General features: G+C 35.9%; 1 protein-coding gene across 4 annotated transcripts in view; it reads left to right on the top strand.

Moving 5' to 3' along the window:
• The first annotated feature begins 5,415 nt into the window (after positions 1-5,415).
• Positions 5,416-22,992, top strand: part of LOC131050672 (uncharacterized) — a 153,960-nt gene continuing 136,383 nt past the window's right edge. For 2 of the 4 annotated variants that reach the window (XM_057984885.2, XM_057984882.2), the window contains exon 1: positions 5,590-6,061. In XM_057984885.2, coding sequence (XP_057840868.2) covers positions 5,788-6,061 — 274 coding nt within the window. In that variant the 5' untranslated portion in view covers positions 5,590-5,787. The other 2 variants (XM_057984883.2, XM_057984884.2) reach the window with 2 other exon arrangements.

Genomic DNA, 22,992 nt, shown 5'->3' with positions numbered 1-22,992 from the left:
GGTAAGGCAACACACACAAGAACACAAGAAAGAAACGTTAGTGTTAACAACCAAAGATTATTCATAGCAGGCACACCAAGAGAGACACTAAAAACATAATAAAGCATCTAACAATAAAAGCAAATACAATAAGGCATCTCCAAATGTCTTCCACCATGCTTGTAGCTCCTCCTCCCTTGTTCCTCTCCTCTCCAAGTTCCAAATTAGTGTAGCTCTTAGCAGATTTTTGCACTATGGATGCCTTATGGAGGTTCAAGATTGAAAAATGATTAATCTAATGCTATGCAAGTGTGAACAAAAGCTAAAATAAGAGATTATCTAATTAGCTAGTGTTAATTTTAAACCAAAAGAGTGAATATGATTGATTCATGCTAAATGCTCTCTAAAAATGACTATAATGTAAATGCATACAAGTTTTCAGGATCTGGATTATGAAGAAATGGGCTCTATCTATAGGAAAAATGGAGCAATGGATGGTTGAGAATGAGTAATCTCAACAAGGGTCAGGATTGAAGGGTTCTAGATCCCTGTGAGGACTTTCAATCCAATCCCAGGATGACAAATGTCAACATGAGATTGGTTGAGAGGAGAGGGAAGAAGCATTAAATGCTTGACATGACCTAAGGGTTAACTTGGGAGGTAAGGTTAATGTTGAGTTGAGTTGAGTGAATAAATTCTTTATCCAAAGAATAATACTTTTATCCAATGGATAAACTCCTATACAAGAGTTAGTGAGGATAACCATGGTCAAAGCAATAAATGCTTGAGAAGACACATGGGTCACATGAGGGTTGAGCTAGGGGTCAAAGTCCCTAACCATGGGTGCAAGTGGATTTAACCATAAATGGTCATGTAAGAGCCATTAGTGGTTTAGAAGACTTTAGAGGTTAGCTTGTTGAACACATCAAGCCTTAAATGCTTTTCAAAGACTGGGGAGTCTTTGAGAAGTGACTCCAAGTTGCTTAGGAATGTAACAATAATTAGGGGATGGATTAGGATAATTAGGAAGGGGTTAGAAGAATCTAGAAGGGGATTAGGATTGCAAGTGGGTTTGGTGGGTGAGGGAAAATAGGATTTTTATTAAAATAAAATTCATTTATTTCAACAAATAGGCGCAAGTTGCATTTTTAGGAGAATGCAAGTGGGGGGGATTTAATGATTTAAATAAATGTTTTATTTAATTTATTTAAAAGAAGAAAGGGGATGAAATGAAATACATAAGATTTATTCATTTAATTGATTATGAATTTGGTTTAATGATTTAATTAGAATAAATTGAATAATTTATTTAATTAACAGGAGAATGTTTGAAGACGAATTAATTAAATGTTAATATAATTAACTGTTGGCTAGTGGGGTTTTAATCAAATAAATATCAAATATTCATTTAATTAAAATGGACAGATTTATGTGACTACAGTTCCCATTGTTGTCATCGATATTCTCTTTGTTACTCTCTATGATATTCCCTTCTTTACTGCTCATATTCAAAATTCAATCTTGGTCACACCATAGCTATAAAAAATAATCATATTTGACATAAAGTTATCGTGTTATTCTCAGAGCATTGTTGTAGCGAAGAAGATTGGAGTTGGGAAATTATAGTGGAAGAATGACAAACCTATTTTTGTTTTATAGCAATTAAATTTTGCTTACAACAATATTGGAAAAAAAAGATTCAAAATAGAAGATAATTCTAGATGAATAATGAATAGCAAATACATTTTTAATATAATAAATTTAACCATGTACATACATGAAAAATAAAGAAATAAAACTAAATAGATTTGATTGCCTTGGTATATAACACTTTGTAATCTTCAAGATCCCTTGAAGAGAAAGATGAGAGCACACGCGCGTTCATGAGCCTATGCAAGAGTTTCAATCAGTTCTTGCTAATATCCACACCAAGAAATAAGAAACATAAATCTAGTAACCCAAACAAGATGCCCAAATAAGAACATCCACTCCCATATAGATAAACTATTCATACCAAAAGGATTGTATCCATTAATTAGTTGCGAAGAATTTAACCATCCCATTAAATAAGTGGAAGAGTCATTCCATTGAGCTACATTTCCCTGCCATAAGGTGATATGCTTCCAATGGCAATAGAATGTAACCCATCCAATGGTAGCTAGTGGCTTATTCCTCCATAAAACTAAATTAGCCAAAGGTGTGCATTCATGAGCTCATGCAATGTTTTCAACGAGTTCTTAACATTACATTAAGGAGCTCTAAGTAGCTCTTAATTTTTGATAAGCAGTATTAGTTAAGGTTCTTCAAGGAGCCCTTAATAATTTTTTTTTTAATAAGTTTTTGAATGACCACCAAGCACTTTGTAAGTAATGACTTCTAAAATATCCCCTTTGTTTTCTGATATTTTTGTATATTTTAAATTTTCTTAGAGCGTATACTCTTGGAATATCAACTAAAATTTGTAATACAAATGCTGATCACAACTTACCAAGTTGAAATCTTGAAAGAAAACCTTAAATAACTTTAAACCATATTTAGACTTGATTAGAAATCAACATGACTGGATCACAACATTGAATTGTGAGATGGAAAAAATGATGACAATGCTGATATGTAAGCTGCAAAAATGAATTTTCAGAATTTCACTTTCTCAGATCAATTCACAAGTGAACAAAAATGGATGTTGTGCACAAATGATTTACTTGTACTCTTAAAGTCAGGTATAACACTATTAATGCCAATACAACCTTATGTTAATTAGAACAACACCTTATGATTCAGGACCAACACCTTATATCACTATTATATCCTTTTGATGATTGGGACAATACCTTATATGACCAATATAATAACACCTTATATGACTGGAGTAGTATCGAGGATGATTTTTGGTGACTAGAAATGGCTTAAATCAACAACTGTATAACTGATCTCAAGGTTGGGATTGATTGATTTTACTCCAAAAGTAGTGCTCTGGTAATGTCATAATTTGGGAGGCAGAATTTTGCTAAATTTGCAATCTGGGGCAATCAAAGATGAAGTCATGAAAAGATCTTGGAAAAGAGTCCATTACGATCAAAAGGATGTAACAACAAATAGTACAATACAATTATTACACTCCAAAGAGAAGGTGTCTAGATTGTTTAATAGAAGTGGAATGAATATGGATCTTTCAACAAATGTTTAGTATTGGAAAATTACTTCTCTCCATCTATCCTTGCATTTTTTCTATCTTTTGTTTCTCCTATTATCTTTGTTGTGACCCTTTCTCTTCTTTTACTCATGGCATAAGCTATCATTATCTAGGAAATTATTTAAATGCAATTGCAATCATATAAGAAAACTTACAATGACTTAAAATAATAATAAAAATTAGAAAGAATTTTCATAATTTCAACCATAAAAAACACATATTAAATATATTCATGCACATACATATAGAGAGTGTCTATTCATGCATATTATATGTGAACATGGTTATTAAATTTCCGGTTTATGATTGAATTAAAACACAATGATGCTGGAAATAAAGACACATTTCATGGACTATCTTCGAATAATGTGAGAAAATAAAAGTGAGGTAGATCTACATATTGGTTCACCAAGAACGTTATGTCTAGATTTGTTGGAAGCGCCAAATTAAGCTCCTCTTTTTACCCAATTGACACCTCCTAAAATCTTTATCTATTCATTGTTTTGCCAAAAAAAATACTTCATTTGATATAAAATAGGTTTTTCTATTTCATTATTAATTTATTTATTTAACAAAATTCGCTTTGTTTTATAAAAATATGTTCTTTTCTTTTTAAAAAACACGATTTCGTCAAAAGATATTACTATTACTATATATTTTTTAAGTATCTTAAAGCTAGTTTTTAGTTTTATTTATTTTTTATTTTTTAAGAGTTTTTAGTTTAATTATTAAATAAAGAAACTTAAGTTTAGTTTCTTCTTTTTTTAAAGAAAGATAAATAAAACTATTTAATTGAATTCAATTTAAGTTAATTGGTTTTATTTAATTTTCTAATTCTGATATGATTCTTAAATTTTGTTATGGTTAAATTATTTAATTTAATATAAGTTATTGTATTTAATTTTTAATTTTTTATTATGTTATAGTTTTCATTTTAATTTTATTAATTTAATTCAATTGAATTATTATTTTTAATTAATTAATTTAAGTAATTAAATTCAATTTAAGTTATTAATTTATTATGAAAATCGAGTGACTACACTTGATTCAGGTTATTTAATTTAATTTAATTATGCGATATTCATATGTATGTCAAATTAAATGCCTTTAATTTAATTTTTTAATTGTTAAGTTTTTTTGTTTTTTTATTTTTAAAGGTAAGTGCTACCTATATGGAGGTAGCTCCCTATATTAAACTACTAAAATGTTGCATAGTGATAAAGGGTTGGGCCCTTATACATGAGAGCAGGCTATGCAAGCCTTTCATAGATCATGGGCAAACCTTGACCCACAATAATGAGTATAGCTCCACCAACCTCGTTTATCTAGCAATCTTCAGAGCCCAAAAAAGCCCTGAAAGCATCTACGTTTCCCATAACATAAAAACACTTAAATGTTATAACAAAATAAAAAATACTTAAAAAAAAGTTATATTATTATATTATAATTAATATTAAATTATTATTATATTATGATATTGCAATCAATATTATAATAATATATTTTTTATATTTCTATTAAACTCTTCACGAAAACAAAAAAATCAAATAGGATTGATTAATAGTTAAACTCAAATGAGTGGTAATTAAGAGGAGAAAATAAATTAAATATATTTTTGACTTTTCATGCATTTAAGGATCACAAACCTCAAATTTAATGCTTCTAATTTTTAATAACACATATTTATTAATAGACCTTTAGCATAATTATCTATTTTACTCACCAATATTTCAAAATATTAAATACATTTTAATTTTTATGTACCATGTCATAAAGACTCCCTACTCCTTACTGTAAAATAAAACAATAAATAAATAATATTTTTATATAAAAAAATAATTTTTAGTTGTGGTATAATGTAAAAACATAGAAGTGTTTTTTTAAACTTTGTTTATAAAGGTGCCTCATGGATTCATAAAATCAGCGCATAAGAGCCAATTAAATTGCCATAAAATGATTTTCCCAATTGACAAACTTAATTAAGTATACGAACATACTTATCTTAATTAATGTTAAAACAGCATAAAATAATCTTTGACAACTGTAAAAAAATCTCAAACATGATTTCAGTGGGGATTTCAAACCAGAACCATGAGAAGTTCCCCACCGAGAATAACCTATAATTCATAAATTTTTTCAAACGAAATTTGTTTGAGGTTTATGTTTTCAATGAAGACTCTCCCACCGACGATTAATTATATAAATACATTTTATTTATTTATTTTTTGTTTACCGCCATTATTAACGCCACAATCCCAAGGGTTCCAAAAGTACAAACAGATTAAAATTGGAAAAATATTAAAAAAAGCATTCATGCCGCGGACATCTCCCAAAAGGCCTAAATTGCAAGTCCGTTTTTGAAGGTGGGGGAAAACAACATAGGCGGGCTAGTTCTCGAGAAAGAGGGAAATGTAAATTTTTGTTTGACTATAATTCTATAAACACATCGCTAATTTTTTTTTACACGCTTGCGCGCAGGCTGAAAACATCCGGAGATCATCTGGAGATTTGAGGGGATCTTTTGCCATCTCGTGTTTGACTGTTCACTGTTTTAATCCTGCAGCCAATGAAGAAGTGAAGGAGCAGAGCAGAATTTTGCCGTGGATCGGTTCAGAATGTCTGGGAATAAAATTAAGGTGGGAGATGGAATTTCTGTTTATTGGGATGATGACAAAGCTTGGTATCCTGGCGAGATAGTGGAGATTGACGAAGCGCAGGAGTTGTGTCATATTCAGTACGAAGATGGGGAGCACGAACACCTTAATCTCAAAGACCCAGATGTGAAATTTAGGGTTGGGAAAAATTGGAGGAGTGTTCTTAGGGAAAAAAAAAGAAAGAATGGCAAGGAGCCGGTTCTCAAAGCTGTTGCAGATATTCTATTTGATGTGGGTAAGTTTTTTATTCATTGCTTCTTACTGTTGTTTGTGAGAGACTCTGTTTCTGATTCAGGGCTTTGAATTTTTCATGTAGTTATGGTTCTAAATTTGTTTTAAGGGCTGTTGAGGTTTGGGGAATTAGGAAGTAAAATCCACATTTCGGACTGTAAAGAAATGGGTAGCTCAGTAGTAGCCCACCGGAGCGAGCGACAAGTGGTTTTAAGCTGGTGAAGTTTGGATTATTAGGAAGGACAATCCACATTTTGGACTGTAAAGGGATAAGTAGCTCAGTGGTAGAGCGCCCGAGCGAATGGGAGGTGCTCTATGAAAAATTAACATAAGTTTCATGGAATATGTACTAGTATGAATCTCCATTTGCTCTATTATGAAAAGTTAACATAAGCTCTATGGAATTTGTACTATCATGAAACATAGGTGTTGTCGTAGTAGGTGGCCCTTACTCGTGGTTTCTGCTGGATTGGCAAAGCTTTATTTACCATGAAATTTGTCATCACGCTCACAACTAAAGAGCAGCAGGGTCACATACTACTGCTTCAAATTTTTTCAAGTAGGCAGTGCTTAGAAATTTTAGCTGATTATTGGGGATCAGTGGACCCATGATTTTTTTATTTAATTCACTTATTTAGTGTCAGAAATATGACATGGAAGGATATTTTGGAGATAAAATTCAAATATAAAATTGTAGGTAAACTCCAGAAGGAAAATTTAAAAAAGGAAGACACAATCTTCAACCATGTGGCTAAAGTATTATTGAGAAATGGCTGCATAATTTCAATACCCATTCCATCCATGGCTGAAATTGTAAATTCTAAGCTGTAGCTACTTATTTTTGAGGGGAAGATTCTAAAGCATGCACTATGCAACTATTTAAAAAAATTCACCGAGCCACCTTATAAACCGATCGGTGACTCCTTAAATGGACCACATCTATGTTGCAAGAAATGTAACTTCCAGAGCCCTTTTGCATTTTAACTGCACACGATGCAAATCTGGCTGCGAACAAGTTGTTTCTTGGCTATTTTAATATCTTTTTTGTTTTGCTTAAGTTTTCTTTTACATTATTCATCAAATATAAACAATACTAATAGTTAGCATGTGTGTGTGCCAACATCATCGTGTTTCTTGTTTCTGGTAATATAGGATCATTCTATAAGAAGGTAAACTGTACAGTTCCCTTGTTCCAAAATGGGTGTATGATTGCCTTGTTCCAACATGGGTTCTGAAACAGCTATGAAGCATGCTGACTATAGGATGTGAACTACAAAAATGGCTAGCTTTATTTTTTCAGGTAAGAATGATGAAATGCTCATGTTAGGTCTGTATGCTACTACTGGAGATCACCCTTTGATGACTGATTACAGTTGCTATACAGTGATCATGTAGCTGTAGATTATATGCGTAACAAGTATGAGCTAACTTACAAAGTTGCATGGAGTGAACCATTTCTCTGATTTTTATCATGTAGTAAGAATCTTAAGCTATAAAACTGAAGTGATGATGTTTTATGGAATTACTGATTTGGTGCTGGAAGGTTGCAGTGCCTAATAGAGGGGTATAGATTTTCATATAACTTTTACTATTTGTTCAAAATACAAGGATGTTGATTTAAACGCATAACCCCACCATATATGAAGTATGGTAGACAATTTAGTATTTTATGGAAATTTTTATCTGCGAATTGCTCCTGCTTTTTTGAGTGGTACCCGCTGAGATATTTTTGAAGGCATCTCTCCATGGTGCCATTGCCTGACTACAATGGTACAAATCAGCAAAAGAAAATTGTTTGACGTGGTTGCAAAACTGGCTAGGAAGAAAAGTTAAAAAACTGGATTCAAATAAACTTGAGAGTCTTATAAGGCTATAGAGGCAGGCCCATGTTCATTATTTATTTTATGCCAGATCAAGGATACTTACCTTCTTTGGGAAGTAGTACTTTTGATCTGTAAGCTACGATGGTTATACCATACAATAGTTACAGACTCAATGAAAGAAGTGAAGCATCGTAAACTCTCCAACGAGTAAATTGAATTAGAAGAATGTAAATGGGGCAAGTATCATGCACAATCAAGAAGGTAGAGGATTTACCTTGGAGAAAACCATACGTGGGTAAGAACTCCAGCCAAATCAATGCCAAACAGATTAAGCTAACTTTTTTCAGGAATCAGCACCATTAGTAGATCAAGGTTAAATTAAAAATGTCTCTTATGCGTAAGAAATTGCCTTGGAATCAAAGAACTAGAATCACAATAATCGTCATCCTACTTTATACAAGTGCTTAACCAACAAGAAGCATGTGATCAACTTGAGGAAATCTGGGGGTGGGAGGTGCACAAGGTTGATGTGTAAATTCCATGTGTATCAAATGCTTAAGAAATTCCCTTGGAATTAAGGAACAAGAATCAGAATAAGTGTCATTCTACTTTATACAATTGCTCAACAAGCAAGCAATCACTCGATCAACTTTAGGAAAATCAGGGATGGGAGCTGGGCAAGGTTGATTTCGTAAATTCTATTTATATCAAATACTTAAGAAATTGCTTTGGAATTAACTTAGGAATTAGAACTTTATACAAATACTCAACCAACAAGAGACCCCTTGATCAACTTTAGGAAAATTTGGGGTGGGAGGTGGGCAAGGTCGATTTATAAATTCTCTGTATACTCTATACATGAGGAATTGAACTGGAATTAAGGAACTAGAATCACAGTAACCATTATCCTACTTTATATAAGTGCTTAACCAACCAGGGACCATTTGATCAACTTGAGGAAAACTTGGGGTGGGAGGTGGGCAAGGTTGATTTGTAAATTCCGTGGATGTTTTGTAAGTAGTTGCATCAATTTAGATCTTTCATTAATTGCATTGTTGCTCACTAGTTTTAAGCTAATATATAGCAAAATGGGGGATTGAAACCTGTTGATTTTATGGTAGTGCTTGTTAACGACATGCAAACATCAGATCTGTTGCCTTCCCAACCATAGACGATAAGCTCTTATCGTCACCCCCGAGCACAGTACATGTCCTTTATGTTATTGAATTCATGTCTATTGATGCAATCAATACCTTGCATATATATGAATCAATACCTCCTAATAGACCTCATGTCGGCCATATACTTTTGGCGCCAAGGATAGGGTCAGACCTATATATTACAAGTTACATGAGTCTCCCTTAGTTGGAAGCTACCTTTAACTTGATCACAAGTTACACACAAGTGGTTTGCCCAAATAGGGCTTCCCCCAAATTAGACTCATACAATTGAGATATCCAAATGCCAAGGCTGACAAGCCACTTGGCATTTTGTGCACTAGGTCCCTTGGGTCAAACCTATATATTACAAGTTACATGAGTCTCCCTTAGTTGGAAGCTACCTTTAACTTGATCACAAGTTACACACAAGTGGTTCGCCCAAATAGGGCCTCCCCCAAATTAGACTCATACAATTGAGATATCCAAATGCCAAGGCCGACAGGCCACTTGGCATTTTGTGCACTAGGTCGGCCCTAGAAGGGATCCGACCTAGCTACACAACAACACTCCCTCTTAGCTAGGGAGGATTCCTTCTGAATAACCAAGTCACATAGTGACTATCACCATGGCTACTCCCATGAATAATACATTCACCATAGCTACTCCCAGAGGGTGAACAAGCACATCATGGAATTTCTTCCATGATATCCACCATACCTACTCGTAGAGGGTGGAAGAGGGCTTTCACCTCAAACTTCTCCCAGAGAAGAGTGCATTACCACCATGCCTACTCGCAGAGGGTGGATCCACCATACCTCCTTGCAGAGGGTGGAACGAGGGCTTTAACCTCAGACTTCTCCCAAAGAAGAATGCGTCTCCACCATGCCTACTCGTAGAGGGTGGATCCACCATACCTACTCGCAGAGGGTGGAACAAGGGCTTTCACCTCAAACTTCTCTCGTAGAGAAGAATGCATTAACAAGGGATTGCACCTTGAACTTCTCCCTCACAGAGAACTCATTAACAAGGGATTGCACCTCGAACTTCTCCCTCATAGAGAAGAACTCATTAACAAGGGATCACACCTCGAACTTCTCCCTCACAGAGAAGAACTAATTAACAAGGGCTTTCACCTCAAATTTCTCCATCACAGAGAAAAATGCATTAACCAAATTTTCACGATGACGTGGCTCCCTCTGAAGCTAAAATGTCAGGCTCCCTCTGAAGCTGAAATGTCAAGCTCCCTCTGAAGCTGAAATGTTAGGCTTCCTCCAAGCACCCTCTGAAGCTGAATCATCAAACTCCCTCTGAAGCTGAAATCAATCTTCTGACCTCCTTGTCCAAGGTTACCTCTAGCTATGTATCACCAACTCAGCTTTATGACAACAAGCTGTCTCTAGACTTCAACCTATGATGCTTGCTCACAGGATGCCTCAAAATCTTCCTTCCTTGAAGAAATGCTTCCGGCCATCATCTCAGTTCTATGACTGCAAGCTTCAAGTTCTTTCTCCCCTGAATGCTTCTTGGTTTGTCCTTTCTTTATCTCGAAAGACCGCCTGTAGAGCATAAGCAAGAGCGCCTATTGCTTCACTAAAATCCCCTTGATATTCCTCCTGAATGTCAATCTCTTTATTGCAAATAGAATTCCAAAAACCTATAACCGGAAGAGCAACAAGCTGTAATGAAATGCCCTGCATGTAAGGGGCAAGTTTCTCATGGTAAGTAAATTCAAATGCATCTTATCTGCTGCCAATGTAAATGACACACATATTTAATGACTATATATGCAATAGATGAACATTAAAGCACTACTTATCTCTTTATTGATTTTCCCAGCCATGTATTCAAGTGGAGACCTTGCAAGTGTTGAGAACTCTCTGTGGTTGATGAAGTCATGGCTGTCTATTGTGTAGGAGCATCACTATGGTCTGCACATGAGGTGGTCTATATGGAAACAAGGATAACTAGCCAAGGTGATATTAATATTGCATCATGCAAGATGACATTGTTCCCCTCCACCATGATTTGTGGGCACCACGTGTGTCATCAGATAAGCCTTTATGGTTGGCATGCTTGCCACCATCTTGTGTGTAGAAGGAGAGGCGAAACAAACTACTATCAATCTGATCACAACCAATTCAAACCAAGCTCTGATACCATGTTGATTTTATGGTAGTGCTCATTAACCACAGACAAACATCAGATCTGTTGCTTTCCCAACCATAGACGATAAGCTCTTATCGTCACCCCCAAGCACAGTACATGTCTTTTATGTTATTGAATTCATGTCTATTGATGCAATCATGACCTTGCTTATATATGAATCAATACCTCTTAATAGACCTCAAGTCGGCCATATACTTTTGGCGCTAAGGATAGGGTCAGACCTATATATTACAAGTTACATATGAGTCTCCCTCAGTTGCAAGTTACCTTTAACTTGATCACAAGTTACACACAAGTGGTTCGCCCAAATAGGGCTTGCCCCAAATTAGACTCATACAATTGAGATATCCAAATGCCAAGGCTGACATGCCACTTGGCATTTTGTGCACTAGGTCGGGCCTAGAAGGGATCCAACCTAGCTACACAACAACAAAACCAATTGAGATAAGGACATTCTTGTAGTGCGCGAAATCATTGTGTCTTATTGGTTAGTGTAATGTCCCCTATTTGTGATTGCCCCTAATTTAGCCCTAAATCACAGTTTCCAAGTAAAACAAGAAATGGAATGGAGGAACATCAACTTAATCATATGGTTTTCCTAATTTATTGATGGAATTCAACTTTAGGGAAGCTAAGATAGGGTGACTTGATAGAGTGCCCTAGAGATCCTCTACCTTAGGCCCAAGAGTGGATATACCATCCCTCTTGGCCTCATGTGGCATGTGCCATCCATATGAGGTGGTGTACCTAGTGAGGTATCATATAACCGTTCCCCTTCATCTTGCCATCCATTTCCCACTTACTCCTATGATTGGATTTCTTGGTGTATTAATTCACCATGATAGAGGGATGAGGTGTATTCACAATAGGGTGCCTCAGAAGTGCTGTTTTTTGTAGCTAGGTCGGATCCCTTCTGGGGGCCGACCTACTACACAAATGTCAAGTGGCTTGTCGGCCTTGACATTTAGATATCTTAGTAGCTTGTATCCAATATGGGGCAGGCCCTATCAGGGCTTCCTATTCATGTAATTGTAAATTGCAAATAGGGCATGACCTATTTAATGTAACTTGTAAATTAAATTTTTATCTTGGCACCAAATATGTTTTAGGATGACCAAGACAGTTAAGTGTATGAGGAATATAAATTCAAGGTGACTTGAAGTCGCAACACATCATCTCATCAAGCGATCATATCTCTGCCATATGCGAATTATCAACTGTGATCTGCACAAGGCAAGTTATCCTTAGCAGCGAATCTGACCCTATTGGTGAAGCGTATCCCCTATGCAGTGAGCGAACTTATCTCAGGCAAATCACATTGCAAGCCTGCCAAGACTGCCGAATCTTCTTTTCTCAGTTAGTGAATATCATCAGGGATTAGCAAATTATATTCTGGAAATTTGTTCGAGTACAGATCAGAACTGAGTTGCAGATAAGTGTGTACTTTGATGATTATATGTTGTGCCCTAGCTGGGCTAATTTGTAATCTATTTCTACCCTTGAAAAATATTGGATCTCAGATATTGTTGCTGGGTTTTTCATCTCCAAGAGGGAGGTTTTCCTAGGGTATCACTGTGTTATGTGTGCATTTTGTGTTTTCTATTTCTAATTGTCAATCTGATTGCTAAAATTAACATGGTATCAGAGCTTGGTTCGTATTAGTGTAATCGGATTAACAGTAACCTCTCATATTCATTCTGCTCTTATTGCTCCCATCAAGATGGTGCTCAGAGTTGAAGATAGATTGGATGGTGCATCCAATTTCACATCATGGCGATTCCAAATTATGCTTGCGTTGAATGGAAGCGATCTTGCAGATTTCGTAGATAAAGAATCCTCCGAGCCCGAGATAGAAGAAGAGAAGCCTGCATGGAGGAAGAAAGACTTTCAATTTCAGAGAATGATAGTTGACTCCGTGAAGGATCATATTGTACCTATCATCTCCAAGCTGAAGACTGCCAGTGAAATGTTCAAGACATTGGAAGAGATACACGAAATCAACAACACCAGCCGTGCCCTAGCTTTGAAGCAGCAGCTTCATCAGATCAAGATGGCTAAAGGTGAAACAGTCATGGCATACTTCATGAGAATTATTGATCTGAGAGATCAGCTCTCATTCATTGGGAAGGTTGTCGATGAAAGTGATTTGACTATGCTAGTCCTCAATGGTCTTCCAACATCATGAGAATTTCTGATCTGAGAGATCAGCTCTCATCCATTGGGAAGGTTGTCGATGACAGTGATTTGACTATGCTAGTCCTCAATGGTCTTCCAACATCTTGGGAATCCTACATTCAAGGAATTAGTGCAAGGGCTGATCTTCCTAAGTTTGATAGATTAAGGGCTGACTGCATTCAAGAAGAATCAAGACTGGCTGCAAGAGGAGTTATCAAGAATACTCATGAAGACAATCATGTTCTTGCTGCTCAGTCCATCAAGAAGAAAGGAGGCTATTGGAAGAAGAACAACTTCAAGAGGAATAGAGATTAGAGGCCTGCTGCTGCCCCTGATTCAAAGAAGAAGAAGAAGGATCTTTCCCACATCCGATGCTTTAGATAGAAATAATATTCATTATGCTATATTAGACAGTCATTAACAGCAATGCATCATTCATCAGCATTGGGCAGATGTAAATAGTATTCATTTTCCTATGTTTAGGGAACTCATACCAAAACCCCAGTATAGAATCAAACTGCTGTATGCTCGGTTTCTTATAGATGCTAAATCTGATGTCATTCGATTGATATTTGCATGATTGATTGATTGATTCAATGAATTCCTTTGATTGGATGATTTGAGGTATTGGTGAGTGATGACTAAGTGATTGTTGATTAGATGATTGATGAGTGAGTGAGTGATCCTTGAATGCTTGGAATGATCTCTCCTTTATACTTATTGGCAGAAGAGTCACCACCTTTCATAGGAATCGAGGCACCACCTTTCATAACAATTGAGTCACCACTTTTCATTGCTGCCTGTGATAATAATATACTATTCTCCAAATTGAGCTCCCTTCCATCACTTCCTCAAATGAACCTTCTTCCCTTTATATCTTCCCATGTCACGGAGGGGTCACATCTCTTCATCATGCCTGCCCTTTGGCAAGAGCCACAACCTATCACAATTTCCACCCTTTGAAATAGTACAACCCTTTATAATTCCTACCTGTTGATAGAGTTACTTCCTTATCTACTTTGCATTCCTTTCTTTTTCCATTACCCCTTCCTAGATTCACATGCTACGTTCATTTCTTCCCTCTTCCTTACCCCATTTCAAATGATCTCTTCTGCCTCTTATATCTCATGTTTGAGATAGTCACAACTCTTCATTCCATGCCTTTTGACCATTCATTAACTTAATTACATTATAATTATATTATATTATATTTTTTATTATTTAATGTTTCAATTTATTTATTATTAAATCCTATTTCAAAATGGGGACGTTACAGTTAGAAACATGTAGCATCTTGACCTAAACAAGTAATTTGAAAAACAACAAACATTGGTTCCAGACAACTCAATATATTTACCATGGAGAGACCAAATGTGGGAAAAGCTCCAGCAGCAAGAATCTGCTATAAAGTCAGTTTGTGCAAGGTTTCTCCCCTGGCCTTTTGAGAACACCTTTCTACTAGCATTCCCACTTGCATTTAATTTAGTAAATTCTAATGACTACATGCAATTACAATCGCTTAAGAAACATGGCAATGGCTTCTACCTTTTATTGCCAATAAAACATAACTTTTACAACTCTCCCAAGGGAATCCCATCTCTCACATTCCTTGCTTGCCTCCTCAAGGTATAATTACTTCATGGCCTACATGCAATCACACTCTATCAAGAACCATGGTAATACAATGCTAACTTTAATTGCCAATGACCCTTAGACCTAGCATGATTGAAATGTAACTCTCATCTTGAACTCTTCCTTTATTGCTTTTTTCCTTCCCTTTTAAATAAGGAAGAAATTTGTTGATGCATTTTTAGCACAATTGAACACAAAATAAAATGCTAAAGGTATTCTATCCTCTCTTGAACAAAATCTCTTGGATGCTAAGTTAAATGATCAACCAAGATGACTCCAAGGTTTCTATAGTCAGGTCTTGACATGTAGATAGCTCAATTGGTTGATGTGATTGCTGGTAATCCAAGGGTCCTTACGTATATGCTTCTTAAGAAATTATTAACTGGGTCCTTACGTATATGCTTCTTAAGAAATTATTAACTTGGTTTCAAGGAATACTTTTTGAATGATATGCAATATAGCTCTCTTACTTGCTACTACTACTAAACGTTTGATTAAAAAATATGCAAAAGTTGAGGGTTGAGGGATACTAAACTATACCTAAGAATGCAAGGATGAAGGATGACGTTTGATGAAACTCTACTAGTCTTTGCTTTGACATACAAGAACAACAACACAAAGACTAATGCAATCTTCTAAGTAAGTTAAATGATTTTCAAATTACTAACAAACATAGACACCATCATTTAAATGCATATCAATGATTGAATAATAATTGAACTTAAGCTCATTCAAGAATTCTAGTTGACCACACAAGGCAAACTTACAATCAACAAATCGCTAGTAATATGGATATATGAGTTTAATAATGAATCATGCACAACGTTCCATTATTCAACTTAGATACTTAAAACAAAATTTAAAGCTTGAATTGAGAAGATGAATAACGATGCAAATGCTCCAAAGATAGAATATAAAATCATCACACTTCAATGTCTTTATATTAACCTGACAGCAAAATAGCAACAATTGTCCAAGTCTCTCCCTTCTTTTTTACAAATGAAAAATGGGAGCTTATATAGAGCTCCAAAAATAAAATAGAGGGCCAAGATTGCCCTGAAATGAACGGCTGAGATTAAAACTCTAATTAGGGTTAGTTGTAGTCAACCAACTAATATCGAAATCAACCAATAGAAAATGAACATCTTTTGGCACAAACTTTGAGGAAAATTCCTCCAACAGGAAAATAGACATCAAATGGAATCTCAACAAACTTTCTTCTAGAAGCTTGTTTCCTTTATTTCTTTCCTTAGAAGCAAATTCAATGAATCTGGTCATGATCTTCATTTGATCTTCCATGTAGTCCAACTCCTCAATAGCTGAAGTGAAGATCTTTTCCCATTCAGGTCCTAAATCAGTAATCTTGCCCACAAGTGTCATAAGTGATTGAATATCCTCCAACTGTCCTTCTGAAAGTGATCTGGAAGCTCCAAAGAAAACACTTCGAACCTTTTCTGCTATCTTGTCGACGACCATGTCAGCTTCAACTTTCATCTCTACTCCAAGAATTGTTTCATCTGCTGCTATAGTCTTATCATTTACTGTTTCTATCATGTTTGCTACTCGATCACATCCACTATTGATGCCTTCAAACATACTTCTTCTCATTTTGATTGTAAAATACCATCCACGGAAGTCATATTTCTGCCCATTCGTTACTATTCCAGCATCCAGCAAGGTTTGTCTTGGAATATTCATTAGAGCTTGCAATCTTGGGATGGTGAAATCCCTTGTATAAATAAAGACATCATAAGAAGCCATAAGAAGAGTAGTCTTATCAAGTATAGCTGAAAGTGTATCAAATACATGAGCCAGCTCCCCTACAAATTCATTGGCCTTAGTGGATGAACCGTCAATCCATTTTTTCAACATTTGGGAATTGTTTCTCATCTCCTCCAAATCATCTACTGAATATGGCAGAAGCAATGTTGGAGGCATGTTGGAAGGATCAACTTGCCTTATGGGATTATTAAGTTGTTGCACATAATTCAAGGCATTCAATTCTTTTTTCAGCTTCCTGCTATGCTATAGCTCAATTTGTAATTGCTCACGAACTGTCTTCACTGTGTCATCCACCAAGTCTTCCATTGCCTGTACTGTAGTAATAGGTCCTAACTCAATTGTCTCCAAATCATACTCATTAGCAGTGATTTGATCTAGTGGCTTGTCCACTCTTGGGATAGCAATCTGTATGACTCAGGATCCAACACTGTCTTTTGTGATCTTTGATAGCCTTCTTCTTTTTTGTTGGACCAATTTTATTCAAGATGCCATCCACATTGTCAATTGTTTCATCGTCAATTACTATCACTTCCTTGTTTAATCTTTCTTGTAGCCATGCTGGAATAGTGGACCTTTCCTTCGCTACCTGTAACTCCTTTACTTGTTGTTTTCCGACAACAAGCTCTACTCCTAAATCAAATATCTCAAAAAAATCTTCCTTCACTTTTTCCAGCACTTACCTGAAACAACCCTCTCTTCCTTTCACCAAATTTGTTATTCATACTTTACTCCTTGTGGATTGCCATCCACCACAAACTGACATCTTCCTCTTCATAAGTTTTCTTCTCCACCATCTTCTTCCTCTTTTGTGGGGTACAACCCACTATTGTATTTCCACTAAAAACGATCTTCTTCTACACCGATATCTTCCTTTGTGGGGTTCAACAAACCTCATTCAACCACCTCCACCAGGAATTCTTTATCCATTCTTCACTCTTCACTCTTCACTCTTCACTCTTCACTTCACTTGCATATAAATTATCACAGCCATTTTTACAAAAAAAAATCACTTCCTCGTCTACTTCTACAAACACCACTTAATCAACATTAACAAGACTATGAAAATCAGAAGTAGTGATGATGAATAAGACAGAACTTCTTGACGAGCAGTGTGAGCAGATTGATGTGGACACAGGTACAAATAAGCATCATGTTGATTTGGCTCAGATGGATGGTGTGATTGCTAACATCACTACTACTCTCATTATAGCATCTTCAGAGTAAGGGGCATTATGCAAGGACAATGAGTGGCTGCTCTGATTGATAGTGGGGCTACCCACAACTTCATTGATTTGTCCTATGTATGACTTGCAAGTTGGGGAGCATGATGGCTTCCAAGTGCACACAGCTAGTGGCACAGTGCTGCATTGTGTTAATCATGTTCCACAGTTGAGTATGGCTTTGGGCAATTACACCCTTACTGATGACTTTTATGTGGTCAATATTGATTAGACCAATGTTGTGTTGGGTGTTTAGTGGTTGCATTCTATAAGTCCATATATCACGGACTTTAAGACTATGTAGTTGAGTTTCACAACAGATGGTCGGAAGGTAGTACTATGCAGCTTATCTTCATATGCTCCTAGAGTTATTTCAGCTAGGAGGGTGGAGAGAGTTTTTCTGCATTCAGAGGCCAAGTGGGCATTGCAATCAGCAATGTTTCATTTCAGATAGATCTACTAATATAGGACAGCATGGATATCATGTTGACATACAGGACTTGTTCGACAAGCATAGTGTGGTGCTTTCATATCTATCTCATGGTCTATCGCCAGATCGTAATTTTGAGCATGTTATTGATCTTGTAGATAGCAAACCATTTGTTACGGATCCCAACCGTCATTCTAGACACTTGAAGGATGAGATTGAGAAGACCATTCAGGAGTTGTTGGATGCGAGACATATACAGCTTAGTTCTAGCCCCTTCGCTTCTTCTACTGTCTTGGTGAAAAAGGATGGTACCATGAGGATGTGCATTGATTATCAAGTACTAAATAAGGAGACCATCAAGAACAAAAATCCTATTTCGCACATTGATGAGCTACATGGAACAATTTATTTCTCCAAAACAAATCTTTGTTTTGGATACCATTAGATTCGGGTTGGGGAGCACAATGTGCATAAGACAGCTTTAACGTGTCACTATGAACATTTTGAGTATTTAGTAATGCCCTTTGGGTTATCAAATGCTCCAACTACTTTTCAATCTTGCATGAACAATGTGTTCAACAAGCAATTCAAAAGTTTGTGATAGTGTTCTTTGATGACATCTTGGTGGGCAGAAGCTCATGGGAGGAGCATATACGGCACCTAGATGAGGTGTTAAGTATTATAGCCTCTAAGTGTGAGTTCAGCACGACTGAACTATTATGTTTGGGATATGTCATTGGTGAAAGTGGTGTGAAGGCACATAGGGAGAAAATTCAAGCTATACTTGATTGGCCACTGCTAAAGAACGTGTCACACTTGAGAGGCTTCATTGAATTATGCACATATTATAGATGATTTGTGAAGGGATTTTCTAATTAACTGCTCCTTTGACAGATTTGACAAAGAAGGATGCCTTTGTTTGGACAGATGAGAATCAAAAGATCATGAACCATCTTAAGAAAGGTAAAGATTACTTGTCCTATTACGCTTTACGAATTTCTCTATACCTTTTGTGCTCGATGCAAGACAAGCACCCAGTTGCTTATGGGGGTCGATAATTGAATGAAGTTGAAAAGAGGTTCTCTACCTATGACAAGAAAATGTTGGCAATCATGCATGCACTTGTGGGCAGCAAGTTTATGGTGAGCACTGATCATAATAGGCTCAAGTATTTCATGGAGCAAAAAGGATATGACTTTCATATTGAATTTGTCAATGGAAAAAAAAAATGTTGGTGCTGATGCAATATCTAGAAACCCTTCATTTTGCTCACTTTCAGAAATTTCAGCCTCTTGTTAGGATCATCTACTAGTAGAATATTCAAAAAATCAGCATGCTTGTGAGATTCTAGATGGTAAAATCAGTGATGAAAGGTTTAAAGTGTTCAATGATGTCATCTATTATAAGCATAGAATCTATTTTGTACCAGGAAAGGAAGCTAAACAAAAAGATTCTCATTGATGTCCATAACAATCAGCTTGCTCATCATCCAGGTTATTTGATATAATTACACTTTACTTAAGTTTACTTAGGTACATGCACCTCATTGTAGTTTTCATATGAGACACTTAGGGAGATGTGCATACATTGGGAGTGTGTATGTAGGAGAAATTCCACCTTTTATGGTGTGATCTTCTTGTTACTTTATCATATCCACTTATTGTGGAGTGATAATTCCTCCTTCGGTGAGTGATCCACCTCATGTAGAATATTTTACTATTTCTCCTACCTACCCTTGCATCTCATTGAGCCACATGTCATCATTGTGTACTCTCTTGTCTCTTAGCCTTGCCTTTATAAGCAGGCTCATCTACATTGTATGTAACAATTCTTGATGATCCAGTCGATCAGTATTTTCATCTTGATTAGAAAACAGTTTATTCTTATCAATCTATTTTGTCTCTCTATTGTGCTATTCATTGTGCCCTAGATCTTGGCTTTTTTCAACAAATTCTCACAATCCATGAAAGATTTTCATGGAAAAGTATGAAAGATGATATTCTCAAGGATGTAAGAGAATGCATAGAGTGCCAAAGGAACAAAAATGAGGTTTCTTTTCCAGCAGGGCTGCTACATCCACTTCCTATTCTCAATCAAAAGTGGGAACAAATATCAATGGATTTCATTATCGGACTGCCCAAGGTTGGATTCTATTTTTGTTGTCGATAGACTCACTCAATATTCTCACTTTATGTTAATGTTTTTTGAGTTAAAAGCACCAAAAGTTGCTGGTTTGTTTTTTGAACATGTGTTCAAACTTCATGGTGTGCCAAAAAGAATTGTAAGCAGCAAAGATCACATATTCATCAATGTTTTTTGGCAATAGTTTATGAAGCTGGCTGGAATAGAACTCGACCATGGCACTAGCTATCATCCACAAACAGATGGTAAAACAAAGATTGTAAACAAATGGCTTAAAGGCTACTTAAGAAACTATGTTTCAAGGAAGCAAAAAGGCATGGGCAAGGTGCAAAAAGGCATGGGCAAGATGGTTACATTTGGCAGAATTTTGTTACAACACTACATATCATATGAGCATAGATATGACCCTTTTCAAAGCCTTGTACGGTTATGAAGCTTCTAAAACTTGGTTTTTTCTGATTCTAGAGCTCCAAAAGCTCTTGAGTGGGGCAAAGAGAATCAAGATATTTTTAAGGCACTTAAGGATAATATTCAGATTTCACAAGAACAGCAAAAGAAATATGTTGATTGTCATCAAGTTGAGAGGTCTTTTGAGGTGCAAGGCATGATATTTTTTCGTCTTCAGCCTTATAGACGATCCTCATTAAAAGTAAGTGGAGCAGAAAAGCTTAAACCCAAGTTTTATGGGCCTTTCGAGTTGATTCGAAGAATTGGTGAATTAGAATATGAGTTGGAGCTGCCATCTACAAGCAAAAACCACAATGTGTTCAATGTGTCATGCCTCAAAAAGGCTCTTGGACAAAAAGTGATTCCTTCTATAGAATTTTCCTATATGGATGAAGAAGGTAAGTTGATACTAATTTCCAAATACAATCTTGCAAGTAAGAGAGAAGAAATTGAGGAGTAAAACAATTTCTGAATATCTCATCAAGTGGAAAAAATTGCCTTTGGAGGATGCAACCTGGAAAGGAGAGGAAATTCTTAAGCATTCTAGTCTACAAATCCTTGAGGGCAAGCATTCTTTGGGTGGGGAGAACTGTAATGTCCCCAACTCAAGCCATGAGGCTTAACTATGCATTGTTTGTCCTTTCCTTAGATTACCCAAGAGGAAGAGGATTTAGAGCATTATTGGGTAAGTATTAGAGTTCTTGACTTGTTCTCTATTCTATTCTTAAGTTATAGGCACGTCTTTTTATGCAACTTAAGTTATTTTAACTTGTGGGCATGTCTTTTATGCAATTTAAGCGACTCTTAGCCTAAAGACTTAATATTTTCCACTTTTGAGTTTATTGACTTAAGAGATGTACTTTTAGTGATTTCAACTAAACGTGCAAAAAAGAGCAAAGGAGCTTTGGAAATTAAGGAGCCTTTAGCTCATTTTTTAGGGTTTTATTTGGATCATTGGATTGGGTTTGCAATGGATCTATGGCTGATATTATGTCATTCTTTTGGGAATCATTATGTAACATAAGGGGGCTTCAGAGATTAAGGAGCCTATTGGCTCATTTTTTAGGGTTTTATTTGGATCAATGGATTGGGCTTGAAATGGATCTATGGCTGAGATTAAGTCATTCTTTTGGGACTCATTATGTAACATATTAGGGTTCTCTTGGAGCTCATTATGTGAACAGGCTTCTCTATATTGCTTCTGCAATCTTTGGCTTGAGGTTTGAAACCCTTGAGTATCCCTGGTATTGTAGAGACATATGGTCTCCCTCTAGTTAGAAAGGTTTGTTTCAGTGGAAAGGCTTTGGTTTGTGATGCCCTCACACAACATTTTCAAAGCTGCATCTTCTTAACAAGTGTGGAGACCATTTCAAAGGTATGATTCAGAGTCATCAGACTCAAATTTGGACAACTTAAAACAAAATTCCTGAATATTCAAGAGAATCGTTAAAGCTAACATCAGTAAGGACAAGTGGCACATCATTGGGAGACCTAATGCTGGTTTTATGAGGATTTTGGCAATGGAGGCTAGGGTTTTGAAGGCGTTATGTAATGTCCCCACTTTGAAGTATAATTTAATAATAAATAAAAAATACAAAAGAATAAAAATAAAAATTAAATTAAAATATAAGAAAATATACTTTTAATTATATTTAAGTTAATGAACGGTCAAAAGACATGAAATGAAAAGTTGTGACTCCCTCAATACATGAGATATAAAAGAGAGAAGAGAACCTCATTTGAGGGGGATAATTTGGTAATCAGAAGTGCAGATCTGATTTAAATAAGCAGTGCAGATCTGTTTGTGAAAGGTTTTGTCCCTTTCAAAGGGCAGAAATAATGAAGAGTTACACTCTTTCAAAGGGTACTAATGGTGAAAGGGTGTGTCTCTTGCCAAAGGGCATACATGATGAAGAGGTGTGACCTCTCTCTCACATTGAAAAATATAAAGGAAAGGA

The sequence above is a fragment of the Cryptomeria japonica genome, chromosome 11 (genome assembly GCF_030272615.1).
Source record: "Cryptomeria japonica chromosome 11, Sugi_1.0, whole genome shotgun sequence".
Taxonomy (NCBI): Eukaryota; Viridiplantae; Streptophyta; class Pinopsida; order Cupressales; family Cupressaceae; genus Cryptomeria; species Cryptomeria japonica.
Note: the sequence above shows the minus strand (reverse complement) of the source record. Positions and strands in the feature narration are given on the sequence as shown.